Source organism: Leishmania major, chromosome 30 (assembly GCF_000002725.2).
Source record: "Leishmania major strain Friedlin complete genome, chromosome 30".
NCBI classification, from domain to species: Eukaryota; Euglenozoa; class Kinetoplastea; order Trypanosomatida; family Trypanosomatidae; genus Leishmania; species Leishmania major.
The window spans coordinates 660,205-679,343 of record NC_007271.2 but is presented as its reverse complement, the minus strand read 5'-3'; the positions used below and the strand labels follow the sequence as shown (position 1 = coordinate 679,343).

General features: G+C 62.4%; 1 protein-coding gene across 1 annotated transcript; it reads right to left on the bottom strand.

Annotated features, from left to right (window-relative positions):
• Window positions 1–1,204: 1,204 nt before the first annotated feature.
• LMJF_30_1810 (conserved hypothetical protein) lies at window positions 1,205–17,890 on the bottom strand (the record flags this gene model as incomplete). The annotated part of the gene is made up of 1 exon (XM_001684733.1): window positions 1,205–17,890. The coding sequence occupies one exon, from the start codon at window positions 17,888–17,890 to the stop codon at window positions 1,205–1,207; it is 16,686 nt and encodes a 5,561-aa protein (XP_001684785.1).
• Between the last annotated feature and the right edge of the window lie 1,249 nt (window positions 17,891–19,139).

The following is a 19,139-nucleotide window of genomic DNA, read 5'->3' as shown; positions in this document are numbered from 1 at the left end:
GTGTTTCTTGCGATTTGTGTGCGTGGTTGAATCTAGCTACAAGAAGAAACGATAAAAGAGGTGGGGTGCATGACAAAGCCCTACCTGCAGAGGCGGGAAGGGAAATGAATAGGAGCAATAGGAACAGGCAAGAGAGACGGCAAGTCTCACCACATCACGTGGGTGTCATCCTCATCCCCATCCCCCGAATCCCTGACTCCGCCCCCACACATCACATGTACATCAATGGTAAAGCACAACACACAACAGGAGCAAACACACACACACACACATATGTACATACACATAAACCGAAGAACGCACACACACACACACACACGCACGTAGACACAGGGCAGGCGCGAGAGGCGAAAGCAAGCGGTGCTGCTACATGGAAACGAAGCTGAAAACATGCATGTGTACGCCGAGCGACAGAAAAATAGACGGGCAGGAAGTGCAGAGGGGAGCGAGACATGCACACTCGCCGCGGGGTGCGCAGGTGTGCGCGTAAGGCAGTGGGGGCCGTTCACGTCCGCCACGGAGAAGCGCAGCAGGCGAAGGAATTACGACGAAGAGAAAGCAGCCAAGAGAGAACATAAAGACCGAAAGACGACATGAACACGCCAACTCATGCCATGGCAAATAACGAGCTAATCACTCGGAGAAAGAAAACAATGCTTCCTGCGTGCTGCACCCCTGACAATGACAAGGCTACTGACGACAGAGAATGGGGATGACAAGGGGCGGCAAGCGAGCGAGGCGAGCGATGACGTCACGAGGTGTAGCCCCACTTCACGATGTCAGCACTCGTCTCAAGCATCTTGTGAGCCCCACACCTCATTTCTTTGAAAAAGAGAAAGAAACAGAGCCGTGATTGCGCTATTTCCTACTTATCGAATGGCCAGGTCCGGAGGGTCGACGTCAGCAAGTACGCGATCCTCTCCCCTCCACGATGGCACCGGCCTCAGCTCCCATCAAAAGGCACATGCGCCCACAAACAAGATGCGCACACCACAGCACGATGACCAACCAAGGAAAAGCCCATCAGCGAAAGGCACAACTGAGAAGGCGAACAACTAGTGAACCGCAACGCCAAGGAGTCGAAGAGGAGAGGAAGGGGAGCGAGGGGCACGTCTCTCATCGCACGACACGTGCAGCCGCACGTAGACACACAGGAAGCGAAAAGAAAGATGCCCTGCACACGCACGGTCTGGCCTGCAGCCAATCATTTCTTGGCCTTGGACTGCTTCACAGAGCTGCCTCGGTCACTCGCGTTGACTGCCTCGACGTAGTACACCCACTGTATCGGTTGCTGCGTCTGATTTTGCGCCGGCTTGCCAGGCGGCACACATGTGATGGTGACTCGACCTCGAATCACCTCGACACCATCCTCCGGCTTGCAGTGTACGGTCACGTTCGCCGTCTTGTGTGCCGCGATCGTCTCCGTCTTGCGCGACGGCACAAAGAACGGCGAGTCGGACGTCACCGTGACAGCGACCGGATCGCTGAAGACGTTCTTGAAGGGCAGCTGTACATTTTGGCCTAAGCGCGCCACAAAGGGGCCCTGGCGCTCTGGCAGTGTGCAGTTCGCCACGATCGGAAACGTGTACGTGCCGGCGACAGGAGAGACAAACTCAATAGTCTCAGCCGCCTCACCGAGCTCAGAGGGCTCGTAGCTGAACTCCACCGCCACATCCTGCCCCTTGGACACCAGTGACGCGGACGTGGCTGGCGGCGGCGGGCAGGCGTTCACCTTCACCACAGCTACTTGGCTGCCGCCACCGCTCGCACCGACTCGCGTGAACGCTGCCGTACCTTTTCCCAGCGTCTCGCCACTGACGCGGATCGAGAACTCGGTGTTTGTCTTGGAATAGTGCTTGAAGCGCAAGACGAAGTTCGTGTGCTGCCCCAGAGGGCAGACCAGTCGAGTCATCCGCTCCGGGGCAGCGACATCGCACGTGCTCAAGAGCCGGAAGTCGTAGATGGTGGTGCTGCCTAGTTCAGCAGACGTCACGGTGCACCGCACCGTCGCCGGCGGCTTCGGGATAAGCGGGAAAAAATGCACCAGCGCCTCCGCGTGCGTGTGCGCCGGCACCGTTACCGACGGCGGAAACGTGAACGTTTCTGGGGCTGCGCTCGCGGCGGTGGTTGTCGGTGATGCGGTGCCGTCTGCAGCTCCTACCTCGAGTTTGAAGACAGCTGGCTTCGATAGTGGATTTGTCAGCGGAATCGCGAAACTGGCCAGCTCGCGGAGGGCTGCATGCAAATCCACAGTCGTCGGCACCGACACCTCCACAGGTCGCACGCGGATGACAAAGTCGTAGAACTGCGCAACGTCAGCCGCCGCGGAGTCGCTAGGCCTATCGACCGGCACAAAGCGCACCGTGCCCTTGTACACCCCTTCGCACAGAGGGGTCACGGTGAGCACCGATTCTCGAGAGGCGCCGGGAGGAACCTCAATGGCATTCTGCGCCGGGGGAGCCTTCGACGCTGTTCCAATTCGGTTGCCCGACCGTCCGGAGCGCGCGCTCGGGGTACCCTTTCGACTGCCATCGCCGACCTCGTCACCCTCGACACGGATTAGGGTAGAAATCCGCTCAGACAGCTGGCGCGATTCGTTGTCGCCCGTCCGCGTCACCGAGTTCCACTCCACCTCGCGGCGGAAGCGGGCAATCTCCGTCGTGGACCAGTTGCGAATCTGGAAGTACAGAGGTAGGCTGATCTGCACAACACCGTCGTACTCCTGCATCGGGCCGGCCGACCCAGCCGCCTCGGCGATGCCCTCCAGTGCCACGCATTGCCCAGTGCCGTTGGGAAGAGGGATGAAGAGGGTTGCCTTGTCCGTCGATGACAACACGGCGGTCGCGAGGTCATTCGAAGCGCTGTAGAATTTGGCGGCCGCTGCCGCTGCTGCGTTGGCTGCCGCTACGCTGGCTGTTGGCCGCACCGGCTGATACGTAACGGCCAGCATCGACTTCGCCTTCGGCTTTAGAGTGAGCTGTGTCGGGCATGTCCAGAGCGAGTTGTCCAGCACAGGCTCCGTCGTCCACGTTTCCTCTGTCGGGTTGTGCACCTCGATCATCTTGACGTCTGTCTCGCGTGCGCGGCACGCAAAGTGCACCGTCTCCGTCGCCGCTGGTCGAGTAACACAGTTCGACTCGATTGTGAGCGAAATTCCAGGTGAGCTGTCCAGCTCCAGAGTCAGAATTTGCTCCATTGGCGCCGACGACGCCGGTGCTGCGGCTGCCTTGGCGTTGCCTCTGCTCGGCAGGCTCGGTGTGTACCGCAGCTCACAGCTCAACTCCGTGTGGGCCCTGACGTAGCCGGAGGACGGGAAGATGCTCCACTCGCCCTGCGGCCGCAGCTTCTGCAGGCTGCTCAGCCACGAGAACTTTTGCGAGATGTTGCCGCTGTTGAGGATGGACACTCGCCGCGACGCCGAGGCGCCGACCACGACATCGCGAAACGAAAGCGCTGACGTGTCGAGGTGCACCTCCGCATCGGCGCACGACCCGCTCACAGACAAAAACGGCACCTCCACCCCGCACACGAGCATCTTCACTTCCCTGCTGAACTCGCCCATGCGCTGCGTTGGCGCGAACGACAGCACCACCGTCGTGCTCTCCTTCGGCCTCAGCATCATGGAGAGTGGAGTCGCAGCAGCGGTGGCCGCCGGCGTCCTTTCCGGCAGAGAAACCGAGAAACCCTTTTGGAGGAGGTCGTCGTCGATGGACTGCGCAAACGATATCGGTGTCGGAATCCTGCTAAGGCACATCAGCTTCACTTCCATCTGCCGCGTTTCGCCGATACGGACGATGCCAAGCTTCGCAAACGGATTCACCACCTCGACGCGCGGGACTGCACCCTCGCCGGTGATTGGAAAGAGGACCGTGTGAAGAGCATTGAAGCACAGGCGCAGGTTGTCATTGTACTGGCGGGCCTCCGGTGGCACGAAGGTGAGTCGCAGCCGCGCCGACTCCTTGGGACGCACCACAAGCGTCGTGCTGTCGAGGCGACACCACACGTTATGCGCAGACAGGCTGCAGTCGACGGAGACAACTTCCGACTCGAGGTTCGTGAGCTGCAGCACCGTCATGGCGACGCCAGACGCCGCTGTCGCCGATCCGTTGTTGTACGCCAAAATGAATCGAGGTCCGAAATCGTAGTGGTCAAAGCTCAGCTGCAGCCGGGGCATGTAGGCCGTGGCCTTGATGCCGACCTTGTAGGCGACCTTTCCCTCAATGCGGAAGAGGAGTCGGCACTGCTTCAGCGTCTCCTCGCACGTCGGGTGGTATCGAAAGACAATCAACCCAGTCTGCTTCGCGGCAATCTTGCCCTCCATCCCCTCCACGCTGACAGAGGAGTTCTCCGGTGCCTCGACGCTGTACTGGAACGGGTACGCGCCGGTGTTGCGCAGGGCAAAGCGGCGCTCGACCGTCGAGTTCACCTGCACGCGATCGAGGTTCAAAAAGAGCGGCTGGCCACGCACCATGCGCGTTGGCTCCGCCCCGTCCTCGATCGGCTCCATCTGCAGTGATTCGTGCACGCTCACCCCAACGCCCTTGACGTTGATCGAGAGCGGCACGCTCGACCGCTTTACTGTGCAGCGGAGCGGCACGTTGTACTCCACCTCGTCCTGCGGCGCGAACGTAACAGTAACCAAGAGCCGCTCGTGCGGGGCGATGGTACCACGAAGCGGCCTGACAGACAAGAACGAGGACGTTCCCTCCATCGAAAGCTTATCCCACGAGAAGGAGAAGGGAACGTCGTCGCAGCTTTCCAAGACGACAGTCTGCTCCACCTGGGTGCCGACCTGCACGTGGCCAAATAATACCTTGCTCGCATGAAAGTACACGTTCGGCTCGGTCGCGGTGCCGACCAGCACAAACGGAATCGCGGCACGGCCAGGGATCTGGAAGGACCAGGCCGACTCCCGCACACCCAAGGTGTCTGCGAAGAACTCAAAGGTCGCCTCAGTCTGGCGCCCAGCGGCGATGGTACCCATCGGTGTCAGGCAGCGGAACGGCGACACGGATCCGCCGCTTGCGCCCCCGTTGGTGTTCGCCCCGCGCCCCATGCCCTCCTCAACCCATTCGTAACTGTACGTCGTCGCTGTCGGGTTCATTACGGGGAACTTGACGGTGGCCTTCGTGTGCAGGCCGCGGGCGAGGAACTCCACAACCACCGTGTCCTGGCCCCGGTAGGCCGCACCACTGATGCCTGCCATCGAGCGCGTGTCCGAGTATGTAGTGGGTGGGATGTTGAAGTGGACGAGCGGGCACTCTGCCACGCCTTGCAGCGGCACGCGCATTTCTGCCGGGTCGCTGTGTCGCATCAACAGGATCAGCTCCGCCATGATAAGGCCGACGGCACGAGGAGTAAACTCGACGTGAAGGTCGAGGTGCGTGCCGACCGGTATGGTGCTCGCGGCGCGAGACGTCGGCGCCGGCACGACGGCGAAGTCGGCGGTGGGGGAGGTGTATCCAGGCGACTCGTGCAACGCCCCAGCGTCACCCTCGACGGAAGGAGTAAGAAAAGAAGCCCCCGATACCACAATAGCTGCCGAGGCCCCACTGTCGCCGCGTCGAGCGTGTGGCGACTTCAAATCCTGCTGCGAAGCGATTCGCGATAGCGCCTCGTCCTCCTCTCCAGAGGTCACGATGTCGTACGTCAGAGGCAGTCCCACGCTCCCCGTGTTGATCACCCGCACGATCGCCACCCGCTTCTGCATCAAGTAGGTCTGTTCGAAAGAAATCGCTTTCAGGTCCGTCACCGCGCCGGTGGCCGCGTCGACCAGCTGGCACTGGTACGCTGGCACACTGCAGCGGTACCGCAGCGTGAGTGGCTGCATCACGTTAACAGCGTCGACAACTGCATATGGTGGCTCCGGCAGCGCCTCCAGGACCTGCTTCAAGTTGCGGCGGCCAACCATGGAGGCGGCGGTAGACAGAAAGGCGGCCGTCGCGGCGGCCGAGTGTGCCCCGGCTGCAATAGCGCTAGCAGCGGTGTCATCCTCGCGCAGGACCCACTTCGGGCTCTGCATGGAGTTGTCCCACTCCGTGATAACCGCGTTCGTCGCCCCAGAGACCGGGGTTGCGCCGCTGCCAGCGCCACGAGACGCGGCGCCACCGTCACCGATGCTGGAGTGCACAAGTCCACCACCCAACGCGTTTGACAACAACTGAATGGACTGCACTTGAATGGTGCACCGCGCGACTTGGTTGAGGTTCTGTGACTCGCTGCGCACCACCACCGTGATGGTCCGCGTGGCACCCGCGCTGAGGTGGCCGACCGAGGGCACCATGCGCACAACGGCGTCAGGGTACTGCCAATCATAGCGCACCAGCGAGTTTGTGTTGTTTCGCACGGTGAAGGTGCAGCTCTTGTCAACACCAATCCAGCAGTCCCCAATGTCGTAGTGGTCTGGGCTAGACGGGTCAATGCCCTCGAAGGAGATGGGGCTGTCGAAGCTGTAGGCAAGGATGTGCACCTCTTTCTCCTCAAATGGGTTGTCCCGCAGCAAGACACGCATCCGCGTCATCGTCGTCTCCACCTGCGTCGGCGCGTACGTCAACTCAACGACCTCAGACTGGCCAGCAGGCACAAACAGCTCGACCCTGTGTTGTGCCAAGGCACCGCGCTGCTTCTTTACGGCGGTGCCACCAGTGCCGCCTCTGGTGGTGATTTTCAAGGCGGAGTTCGGTGTACCATAGCCATCCCCTCCTGGCGTCATCAGCTCGAGTTGCACCTTGGCCGTCACGCATCCTATATTTCGTAGCGTAAAGCTGCGCGACGCTACGGCACCTACACGCGCCAAGGGCAGCTCCAGCACCTCTGCAACGCCGGAACTAGTCGTGTAGCCGTCGGTGCTCCCGTACACTGACGGAGAGGTGCTACCACCTGAGCCACCGCCGCTGCGGCGCAGGCCTCGCTTGCGCTCGTTGCTGCTGCTACTGCCGCCGCTTTCGGTGCGGCGATGCACGCGCTCCACCGATCCCGCGCACGCTCCAGACGACTTTCTGCCGCCACTGCTGCCCCACGGCACCGCGGACGACGACAAGCGCGGGGGCACTTCGACCTCCACGCTGGGCAGGGTGCCCTCGCCGCACAGACCAAAGCGCAGCTCCTGGCCAACCTCCGCCATGTCATCGCTTGAGATGGCGGCGTTCTCGGCCACGGCGACAATCTGGGCTTGGAAGCGGCGCAGCGAGCCGGGGGTGAAGCCGATGGTGAGAAAACGACTCTCATACGGCGGCAAAACCATCTTGACCGTCATCATTCTCGTCTGCGCCGGGGATGCCCCGCTACCGTCCAAGGACAGATCAAACCCCTCCATCTTGCCCGCCCCACCCGCTGCAGCGCTGGCGCCGCCACCACCGCCACCTGTGACAAGCTTGTTCCCGCTGCTCGCGGCGCTTGCGTTTCCGCGAGCCGCGTTACCACCGCCGCTGTTCCCGCTGGCCCCGGTCACAGAGGCGCCCTCGAGATGCGCCACGACGGTGCACGGAAGCGGGCTGCTGTTGGCAATGCGAAAGCGCTCCTCGCTGCGCCGCCCCACAAGAGTCGTGCCAAAGGAAAAGACCCGCTCCTCCTTGCTGTATGCGCACACGCCCTTCGCCAGCTGATCTAAGCGGTACACGACGCGCTGCTCCTCGAAGATAGTTTCGACGTCGGCGCTGGAGGTGAGGTCTGCGGCGATCGACGGCAACGCCGGGTATGCGGATACCTCGACTGGGGTGCCATAGTGCTCCAGCTCGGGGCCGCTCTGCACGACTCGCACACCGATCGTCTCTTGGGTGCGGCTCTGCTTTCGAGGGACTGTCGAAACGGTGATGATCTGCGCGCTACCAACCGGGATGATCCCTCGACACGGACAGCACTTGAAGGCGCCAACAATGATATCCATCTCGCTCCCCTTTGCAGCCTTGATCTGATTCTTGGCGCCGGCGGAGGGAGCATGCAGGGCAGGTGCTGCCGCCACCGCCGCACCCCCCGCAGTAGACGCGTCGGCGACGTTCTCGTTCACGCTCCCCTCCGCAGCGGCATCGCGGTAGTTGAAGAGCACGTACTCCAGAGGGAACACTCCTGTGTTGCGCAGCTCAAATGTGCTCTCTCGTGGCTGGCCAATGAGACAGGAGCCGAAGCTCACGCTCGGCGGCTGCACCGCGTACTTGGTGTACCACGCCTCCCCGGTGACCGGAATGCTCTGCACGGGGTACAGCAGCTCCTTCTTTTCGACGTCGAAGAACGCCACCTCGATTAGGGACAGCTTCGCAGGCAGCTCGCCCTCCTTCTCCAGGCGAGCCACAACGTCGATGTTGACGACGGCCGCGTCCTTGAAGCCGACCATGCCCCGCAGCGTGCCGGACGGGCTGGAGAGTGTCACGGACTTCTGCAGCCGTTTCGGCAGCTTTAGCTGATAGCCCACCTCGTACGGGCTCTTGTTGAGAATGCGAATCGTATCGTGTTTCTCTTCTCCGACGTGCAACACACCGAGCTGAATCTCGCGTGTCCACTCCAGCACGACGTCGTAGCCCTCCGCCTTTATAATCATCGGCAAAGACTCGTACAGGACCTGATGGGGATGGCCTGGGTAGGACACCGTGAACAGCATGCTGCGCGTGTAGAGGCAGGGGTGCGTTGGTGCGAAGGTCATGTTCAGCGTGTATGCGCCGCCCTCCTCGATGACACCCTCCAGCGCGGAACACTGCAGCTCTGCAGGCAGCTGGGCAGCCGCCGCTGCCGCTGCGCCGGATGGGGCACTCCCTACTCCGCTACCACCGCCCCCGGGGCCGCGGGTTGTCGCGCCATCCAGAACCGGCACCAGCCTCCACTGTAGCGGCAGCGGTCCTTCGTTGACGAGCGAAAAGGACTTCGTCACGCTGCGATTCAGCACGAGCCGTCCGAAGTTCACCTCGAGATCCTTGCACCCGTTGACCGTCAGCGTCGGCCGCGCCCCCGTGCACGTCACCTCCGTCCTCCAGGGAAGCGGGTTGTCCTTGATGCACGCCAGCAGCGTGTTCGTAAAGTCGCCCACCTTTTCTGGCGTCGCACGCAGGCTGACCAGCTGTGAGGTACCAGGCTTTAGCACGAAGCTGGTCGGGGTTACCACAAACGTCTTCTCTTTCTCGTTGAGGAACGACAGCGTCACCTCCGCCTCACTGGCCTCGCGGTTCACAAACGTAAGCGTCTCCTCACCAAGCGTGTTATCGTATTGGAGTGGCGCCTTGCTGGTGTGGGCATAGTTGCCTCCACCCGCGTTGCCGCCGCGACCCGACCCGGCCGTCGACGAGGACGAGCCCGTGCCAGCCTTCTCGATGCTGCGGCGGCGGCTCCTCGGCACCGGCGGCGGCGGAATGAGCAGCGGCCCAAAGTCGAAAAGCTTCCTGGAGGGTATGTACACCTTGGACACTCGTTGGCCCGACTCGACGCCGCCGCTGATTGACATTCCGCGGGCCTTTATGACGGGGAAGATGTCCTTGGGGTCTCGGCTGATGTCGGACAGAGCCACCGTGGTGGACACTGTGAGGCCCAGCTGCTGCAGCGTGCCAACCACGCCAAAGAGGCACTTTTCCGTGTAGGGGCCGACGTGGTCGCCGCAGAACTCGAGCGTCAGCGTGACCGACGACTTCGGTGGCAGCCACCAGCGTGTCAGCTCCTCCTCCTGCTGAACCACTCCCGGGACCGTCTTGCCGCGGCCGCAGCTCTTCTTTGCTGGAATGACCTCACGTTCCAGCGTCGAGAAGAAGTGCACGTAACGGGCTGCCTTGGTCGCCGCGGCAGATTCGGCATGGAATGCGTCCATGGCGGAAGGCGAACCAGCAGCTTCAAGCGGCGCGTGGGTCTCGGCGGCTCCTGCAACGCTTGCCACTGCTGTCCTTGCCTTGGCCGCAAGCACCTCCTCCCCCGAAGACGGCCGTCCAACCACGCTGGCGACACCGCGTGAGCCGCCGATAGCCTCGTTGCCCCAGAAACGCAGACGGCGCTTGTTCAGGTAGAACCACTCGCCAATCATACTCGTCGCCGCCGCTGCGGCTGCAGTTGCAGGCGAGTTCGAGGACTCTACAGCTGCGGCCGTGGAGGAAGCAGCAGGGGGAGTGTCCGTCTCCCTAGCGCTCACGGAGAGCTGTCCTTCACCGGAGGCAACGGAGGAAGACGGGGCGAGGGCAACCGTTGTCGACGGAGGCGACAGGGTCGGCACTGCCAGCATGATTGCTGCAGCACCGGTGTCTGAGCTTGTCTCGGTGTCGCCCTGGGCCAGCTGTAACTCCACCACCCTCGCAACTTCACTAGGGGTTTCCGTCTCTGCAGAAACGCGCAGCACAGCAGCCCAGCAGTTCGCCCTCTCCTCCGCCGCAGCAGCCGCAGCAACAGCAGCGGCACCCTTTAACGGCGGCCCTACAGCGCCGGCACGCACGGGCGCCGCGCCAATGACACTGTCGTCTCCGCCCTCGGGCTTTGGTGGGGTGCCGTACTTGGTGAGGAAGCGCGTGTACCACTCACGAAACTGCGTGGCGGCGTCGAGATCGGCCCATTTGGGCTCCTGCAGCTTCTTTGCCCCATCCGCCGCTAGAGCAGCACCGCGGCCGGCACCGGCTACTGCCTTCCCTTTGCGTGCCGACCTCATCGTGGACTCCAGCGCCAACGCCTGCTGCAAATCCATCTGCGCCTGTGTGAAGGCCTCCTCCGCCTCCTGCTGCACGGTCTTGTGGGGCAGCTGCGCCATGTAGTTTCGCTTGAGTTGCTGGGCAGCTCTCAGATCTCGACGGCAGTCATTGAAATGTTTGAGGCGGCGCGTGTAGTCCTCGCGAGCCTCCTTGTCAAGCGCCTCGAACGCTGCCTCGCTCAACAAGGTAAGGGATGCGGCTGTGGCCCGCGCCGCGTGGTGCGCCTCCAGTGCCTCGGCCCTCCGCACGCCGGACATGGGGGTGCTGACAGCCAATGAAACGATCTGCAGAGGGATGCACAGGGCATCGCAGGCCTCTTTGAGCAGCTCAAAGAGCCGCCACGGGTTCTGCAGTACGGCGCAGCCCAGTCCGTCAAACAGGAGGAGAAGCTTTTCAGGCCTTGATGCAGCAGAGTCCCTTGATTCAGCAAGGGAAGCAGCACCAGCTGCCGAGGACGTTGCATGGTTGGTGATGCACCGGCTCAGATGTCCCTCAAGAGCGTCACGCACAAGCTTCGGTGCGCACGCGATGTATGACGCAGCCACTGCGTCGCCCGTGGCGGCGGCACCATCGGCAGTGACGGGCACGGACTTCTGCGGCCTGTCTGCCAGTTGCGAAAGGAGGAAGCGAGCCACCGCCCCGTTCGCCGTTTCGTCGCGGTCCGCCTCACGCCGGATGACCTCATCGACGTCCACGCGGATCACGCTGCCCGCATCCGCCCACTCAGTCATCTGCCTTGCCAAAGTGGTCTTTCCACTGCACGGAGGGCCGACGAGGAGGACAACGTTTGGCTTCGCCACGCTCACCGCGGTACAGCCGTCGATAGCCCCTTGATTCTGGTCTGCAATACCATCGGCCGCCGCCGGATCGCTGTCGAGGCCTTTCTCGATACCGCCAGACGCAACCGCTGTCGATCGATGACCGCTCTTGCCCTTCTCCCGCCGCCCCCCTTTGGAGTTGGAGCTGGAGGTGCGAGACACAGCAGACACGGACTGCCCCCGCGATGTTTTTGCGCCCTTGCAGGCGGCCGCCGGTGCACCCGCGAGCACCCCCTCAGCGGCTTCCAAGTCGACCGCTGGCAGCGCCTCCTTCAGCGAATCGGAGGCGGCATGCAGGCGGGCGAAGATGGACTCTAGTAGCGCATCCGGTAGGCGAGAGCCTGCCTCTAGGTGGGGCAAGAATATCTCGTGATCCGGGTTCACCTCCATTGCGCGACGCAGCAGCTTTATCTCATGCGTGTGCTGTGTGTCGAGATCCAGGCTATACACCTCCACAGGGTGCTCCTCGTTGTTCGTCAGCGTCACAGCCTCGTGTACCACCTGGTGGGGGCGTACCACCGGTAACTGAAGCTGCGTTGTGGAAAGGCTGACCTTGTACTGGAAGGCACTACCGATGAGCTTCACGGTGAGAACACTTTCGGCGGGCCCCTTACCACAGCGGAAGCGCAGCGTAGCCGTGGCTGGAGCGCTGCCGCGATCCTCGCTGGCGCCCATGCCGTCCTCAGCAGCAATGCGATTGGGGGCAAAGTACACCGCGATTGTGGTGGTGCCAGACGCCTCGACGACGCCATGATCCTTCTTCACCCAAAACTGAGACGCTGGCGCAGCTCGCCGGGACCGGATAGAGCCGCGGGGCTCACCGGCGACGAGCCCGGCAGGTGTGTAACTCTGCCCGTCGCGCAGCCAGTGCCCCCTCGACGCCGCAGACGCTGTAATATCCGACGAAGCCCCTTCCTTACACGTGACTCGCCACGGACACGACACCGCTTCCGGATTCGTCAGGACCAATGGTAGTACCTTGACCTTTCCCAGCAACACTGGCCCAAAGCGCACTTCCTTCTCAGCAGTGCGGAGAGTCGGGGTGGCGACGTAGCAGCGACACTCCACCACAATGGCTGGGCCATGCTTCACGTCGATGGCAAACTCGTAACGGTTTTGTCCATGGCGCACGAGGCTCTCCGGCTTTGTGGCGTCCATGACCAACGTCAGCGTCGTCGTCTCCAGCGGGCCTACCTTGATTCCCTTCATAGGAACCGCCGAGACGGGCAGGTGCTCGAGCTCCTTGCTGTCCAGCATCGCGCTCACCACCTCCGTGGCCGACGGGTTCGTTAGCCTCAGCGTCATCTTGCGCATGTCGTGCCGGGTGAGGTGGCCAAAGTCGACAATGTAGCGCGCGAGGACGAGCTTGTGGGTGCCGGCGCCGGTGCCATCGCTGCTGCCCACAGCCGTCACGGATTTTCGGCGAAGCGCGTGTGGCGCCAAGAAGAGTGGTGGGTCAATGGCGCCATTGGGGCTGACGCTGCAGCTGTGCTCCGACGCCTGGGCCTCGCATACGGCGCGGCAGAACGCCAGCCGCTCCGCCTCCAGCGTCGGCCATTCCCTTTGCACCAATGTCGGGAGTGCCGGCGCGTTTGACGCGGACGCACTAGCTGACGCTGCTGTTGCGAGGGTCGTGGTCAGCGGGGTCACCGATCGCGACGCATACACGCTGCGCAGCTGCGACGACCCTAGCTGCGACGACCCTAGCCGCGATTCCACGTACTGCAGAGCCTCCGTGAAGGCGCTGAACGGTGCTCGGTACACAACTACCTCGTTCTCCACGGCCGACGCCGTGGGGCTCGTCGTTGCTATCATCAGCCGGTTCATGTACCCCGAGCCGCACAGGCGGATCGGCTGCGGATCGAGGTGCCCGATGCGCACCCACAGCGTCTCCTCGAAGGCGTCTGGCACCGTCGGCGTGAAAGTGATGAGCAGTCGAGCCTTGTCTCGCAGCTCGCCAGACACGGGCGACACATGCACGCACTCGGGGTGGCGCATACTGCGCAGGTCGACATCCCAGGTGACGGGGACGAGGGTACTGTTCGACAGCATCACGGACTGCGTGGCAGACTCGTAGAACGGGAGTCGACCAAAGTTGATCTCCGTTCTGTCGCAACGCGCCTGGACAACGCTCGAGGTTGCATGCATTTCGACTGTGTAGGTCGGACCACCGTGCACTCGGCACACAGCCGTCGCCAGTGCTGTCCCACACTCTGCTCCCTGGTAGGTCACATCGATGCTCCGTGACTCTCCCGGCAGCAGCATTCCAGTGTAAGGGACAATGTCAAAGCACCTCACCGCGGCCGTGGCGGCCTCATCTCCCGCCTTGATGATGAGAGGTGCACTCTTGTCCCCAGTGTACTGCGCCTCCGCTGGCGTCTTCGGGGCGGCGGTTGCACTGTTGGCGGGCTGCGGCTGCAACACCCACTCAAAGCGCGCCGGTAGGTCCGCAGAGGGGTTCGACAGCACCATCGCACGTCGCTTTTGCGTGTTGCGGAGAACGGAGCCGAACTCCAGTCGCGCCGGCGGGTTCATTACAAGCGCGGGGAAGCGCAGCGTCGCGCTGAGGCTGACGTGCTCCTTGCGGGCATGATGCGCCAAACTGAACTGAACCATCCCCTTCGTTGTGTGCGACGTGAAGTCGCGACGGTAGAGGGGGTTACAGCGGACACCGACAACGTACGAGTCGCCAGGGGCAAAGGTGATGGTCGACGGCCCCTCGAGCTCAAAAGGCACCCCGCTTGCTGCAGCCGAGGACGCCCCCAACGGCGGCGGTGACGGCGACGACGACGACGCGGTGGCCGCATGCCGGATGCGGAGCGAGACAACGAGCGTCTTGCTGGTAATGTTCTTAATCGTCAGAGACTTGACCAAGGAGGCCGCAGAGGGGGCATCAAGCGCCTGCAGCTGCTCTGTGTTTGCGAAGTCGAAGTGAATGGCGCGAGTGCTGCACGACAACGTCGGCACCGTGAAGGTGGCCGAGACAGCACTGCGTAGTATCTCCTTGAAGGTACCAGACTGCTTCAGAGTGAAGGTTTCCGTACGCACACCTGGCTCGTCTGACCCGCCGGACAAGGAGAACGTCAGTGCCCCGCCAGCCGGGATGAAGGCACGCTCGGGCTTGTAGCTAAAGGCTGGCGGCAGGTCCCTCTCCTTCATCTTTGCGCTGTGTGTGTTCTGCCACTGCACTTCCTGCTCACGACGCCCGTAGTTGTGCAGCGTAATCGTCTCCGCCACCAGTGCGGTTGTCAACACATCGCCGAGCTTCACGTCGGCGACCGGCCGCTCCGGTACGACAGGGATCCCTTTGCCTGTAACCTTGACCGTCACAGTTGGCTTGTTCCCTGCCGCCACCGCCGTCTCTTCAGCGGCCGTGGCGCTGTGCGACGCCGGTGAGTGGCACAGCCGCAGAGTATCGCTAAACACCATCGCCTCATCCGGCTTCGCACGGATGCGGACCGTGAGCGTGCTGTGCGGCTCCAGCACGCCGTCGGCCGGCTCCACCGTGAACACTGGTACGCGAGGGAAGGGCAGGGTCGCCTCAGCCGCGACACGAGCAGCAGCGGCAGAAGAGGCGGTGGCAGGGAGGCCACCGTAGCGGTCGAACACGAGCGAGAACGGCGCCGGCACGGGACTCGTGTTCTTCAGCGTCAGCTCCTTTACCTCTGCGCGCAGGACGTCGACAGTGCCGAACTGGAATGTGCTCGGCTGCATCTCCACGTGCTTTCCACTCGCCACCGCGCTCACAAGAATTGTCTGCGAAGGGGCCGCAGCGGAGTCCATGCCCAGCACACGCAAGGCTATGGAGAAGTGCAGCTTGCCGGGTCGAAGTGCCGTCATGGTCACGGGCATCTGCATCGTCTGGTGTGGCGAGATCCAGTGCACGCCGTCCTCGTGCTCCGTCGACACCGGCAGCTCCACCGATACGACATCAGATAAAGCGCCGCCGCCGACCAGCACGAGCTCGAACATGCCCGTCAGAGCGGAGTTGTTCAGCACCGCCACGTTCAGCGTGGAGGGGTACCCGACAAAGACACCGCCGAAAGAGAGCTCCGTCGCGTTCGTGAAGAGGGGTGGCACCATACATGTAGCCCTGAGCGGAATAGCCTCTAGTACATCGCCCACGTCGGCAACCTCGACCAGCAGCGCTGTGTCGTAGTCGCCTACAGTACACGAGTGGAGCGTGACGGTTACCGTCTGCGTCGCCATCGGTGCGATGACGCCGGTGGCGGGCGAAATGCTCAAATCGTCTGCGTACGTGCACTCGTCCGGCATGCGCAGCGTATAGTGCATGGGAATCGGACTCGTGTTTGTAATCTGCATGGTGCGCTGATGTGTCATGTTGTACGAGACGTTGCCAAAGACGAGTTCCTCAACGCTGCACTGGAAGTGTGGGCCCAGCACACGTCCCTTTAGCAGCAGAGGTACCTCCTCGACAGCCCCCTGCATGTGCACGCGAAACACCTCAGAGAAGCAGCCGATGCGGTCCGACTGCAGCTCGATGCGCAGTTTTACAATCTCACCAGGGCCGAGGGTGCCGTGAGACGGCGTGAATCGGAACTTGCTGGAGAAGTCCGTCAGCGACGTTGAGGCAGCTGGCTCCGCTGAGGTCGCAGCAGCGGCGCTGGCTGAGAGGACTGGTAGTGGCGGCATGATTACGTACTGGCACTCGATGGAAGAAATGTTCTCCATGCTCACTTCGTACTCGTGCAGCGCGTTCAAGTAGACATCGCCAATCTCGAGCCGGCTGTACTCGAGGGTACACTGCGGGCCGAGACCGTGGCCCCGCAGTGTGAGGGGAAGACGGTTCTCCAGCCCAGTCACATCCAGGAATGCCATGGATTCATACAGGACGGCAACGCTGGGGTTGAACGTGATGGTAAACTCGCGCACGCCATGACCGTAAAGAATGCCCGACAGCGGCTCAATGCGGAACGCCTCATCGCCTGTATAGTCATCCCGCATGGTGCTGTGGTCGTGAAAGCGCTGATGCGGCTGATGCTGGCGACCGTCGCCGCCGCTACTGCCGCTGTACACGCTGCCGCCGGCGGTGGCGGTCAGATCGCTCTTTCTCTTCTCTGTGCAGCTTCCAGTCATGCCACCCGAGGCGGCGCCGTCGCCACCGAATTCCGCGTCATCACCAGCTACACTTCCATCGTCATCGCCGTCACTCACGCGGCAGCCGCGGTACGAGCTCTTCCACGCAAAGTGCACGGTATTGTCCGAGTCGTTGCGCAAGCGCACCACTGCCTGCCGCTCCGCCGTCACGTAGGTGTCCGCCAACATCACCTCAGTCTGCTCCAGCGCTATGCCGGTCAGCTCCACCGCCTGCGCAGACAGCCGCACGTCCTGCACGACGTCTCCTTCTGGGCCAAGAAAAAAGCGCAGCACCCCCCCGCACGTGCCGGCAGCAGCCATGTTTGGGTGAGGATGGAAGTGCAGAGTAACGGGGGCCACCGCCACTGCCGTCCCATCGCCACCTCCGCAGAGGGGCTCGACCACGCCGTGGCTGGGCGTGATGGAGAAGTGTGAAGATGGCGGGTATGATGCGTCTTTGACCATCGCCTCAGGCGCGACGCTGCTGACGTCGAAGGCCATCGCCCGCCACGCGCAGCTCTGCTTGCTCGTGTTCCGGAGGAACAGAGGCGTGCAGCTGGTACCCTTTACAGGCGCCTCACGCAGCGTGAGCGCCGCAGGAAGCTGCAGCTGACCACGACTGGCGTACGCCAGCACCGGAACCGTGATCGCCTCGCCGCTCTCGGCTCGCACGACAAGCTTCGTCTCGTAGTCCTTGACGTTGCTAGTCGGGCTGAAGACTACTGTGTAGATGACGGAGAGACCGGGGGCCACCTTCGACGACGACTCGGCCCCGTGCGGCGCCGATAACTCGAAACCGCTGCAGGAGCTTGGGCGGTCCACGCGCACGTGCGTGTTTGCCGCTGTGTGGTTTCTCAACTCCAGTGTTGCCGTGTACGTTCGATTCGCCTCGAATGAATCAAAGAAGATCTGGGTAGGATATACATCAAATGGAAAACTCGGCGAACGCGCCGGGGCTGCGTGTGGGCTCTGCCGTGTGGAGAGGGCGTCGAGGGGGGCGGTGTCAGCATTCCACTTGTTTGCCTGCCGGTGCGTCGGCGGCACTCGCGCGGCGCTGTCGCCCTTCGCATTCGCTGGTTGATGCAGAGCAAGACCAACCTTGGAGGCGGACCGCTTTCGCGACGAGCTGCCAGTCGCTGCGAAAGGCGCTGAGGCGCCTACAACCGCGGCCGCGATGCCGGCCGGCAGTGCGGCAGCCTTCTCCCTTCCGGCAGACGCGGCATGGCTCGAAAAACGTTTTTGCAGCCGTGTGAGCGGCGCACTCGACGGCCCAGAGAACGTCGCAACAGCTGCCTTGCGTGCGTTCGTTTCCGGTGAGGACGAGCGCATTGCCCGCTACGCCCGTTGTGCCACTGAACAGCACTCAATCAAAAAATACAGCAGCGAAACAAGTATCCGACGACAGAACAAAGAGTGGGAGATTAGTCTAGGTCCAGGTGCTGCGCGAGGACGGGGGAGGCGGGCCAGGGAGTGTGGCGTGACTACGGAAGTCACAAGACGTGTGTAGCCAAGCGCGAGCACAGCCTGCCTCCTTTTGCGTCCGAGACCCTCTGCGACTCTGCGGCGTTAGGGAAAAAAGGATGCTAAGAAGCGAGATGCAGGTAATCTAGGGTGGGTATGAGGAGACTGCACACAGTAAAACAGGAGGGACCAGGCCCGCGCACATACATGCGTCCGTGCGTGCCTGTCTGTTATGTGTTGACCTCGCTTCCTTTTCGTTTATATAAATGTCGTACTCCTCGCTTGCGGGGATGATTGTCTTGCCGTATCTCTCCTTCCCCACGCACTACGTACAGCGCATGTCAGCTGCAGCACCAGCAGCAGGCGAGGATAGCGAGAGGTGCGAGAACGAGTCGGTGAACACGTACGAGTAACGAACATGAGGAGGGGCATATCGCGTTTGTGTTGTCACCCGCCAGAGAGATGTAAGGTTGAGAAGAGAGAGAAAGGATGCAGGCATCAAAGCAAGACTTACAGGATGGGGGGGGGGTGATGCTTGAGGGAGAGCTGTGCCGCCACCAAGCACTTCGCTTATCGGGGGGAGGTCAACGCAGCTGACGCCTGCATACAGCGTGCGCGACACGCGTGTATGAGGAAGGGGGTGCTGATCCTACGCGCCGAGGACACGCAGGGCGCTTCGATACAGACAATGGCGAAACAGTTCTTTGCCCGCCTGGCCCTCACCCCCCCCCCATCCTGTTACGCCAATGCGCTGTCATTGCTGCAACATGCACCATTTCGAAGACACGCGCACGCCAATACGATAGAGAGGCCGCAGAAAGGGCTTTGTTCACGTGTCCATTCTCCACCACAGAGCATGAGCCACACCCCACGCCGCCCCCGGCCCTGCCACAGGCCCGTCACACCGTGCGAAGCAGCCTGAGACACATGCTTTAGAGCTGTGCGCCGAGTTAGTCATCTGCATATGGCCTCTGCATCAAGCCCTAGCCGTCTCACACTCCACAGGCCGCCTCACAGCCGCTCGCATCATGCCAGTCGCCACCCCTGGTGCATCCCCCTCGCCGTGGCGCAGGCTCCCCACACCAGTGGGCAGTGCGAGGGCCGGGTGAGGTACGCC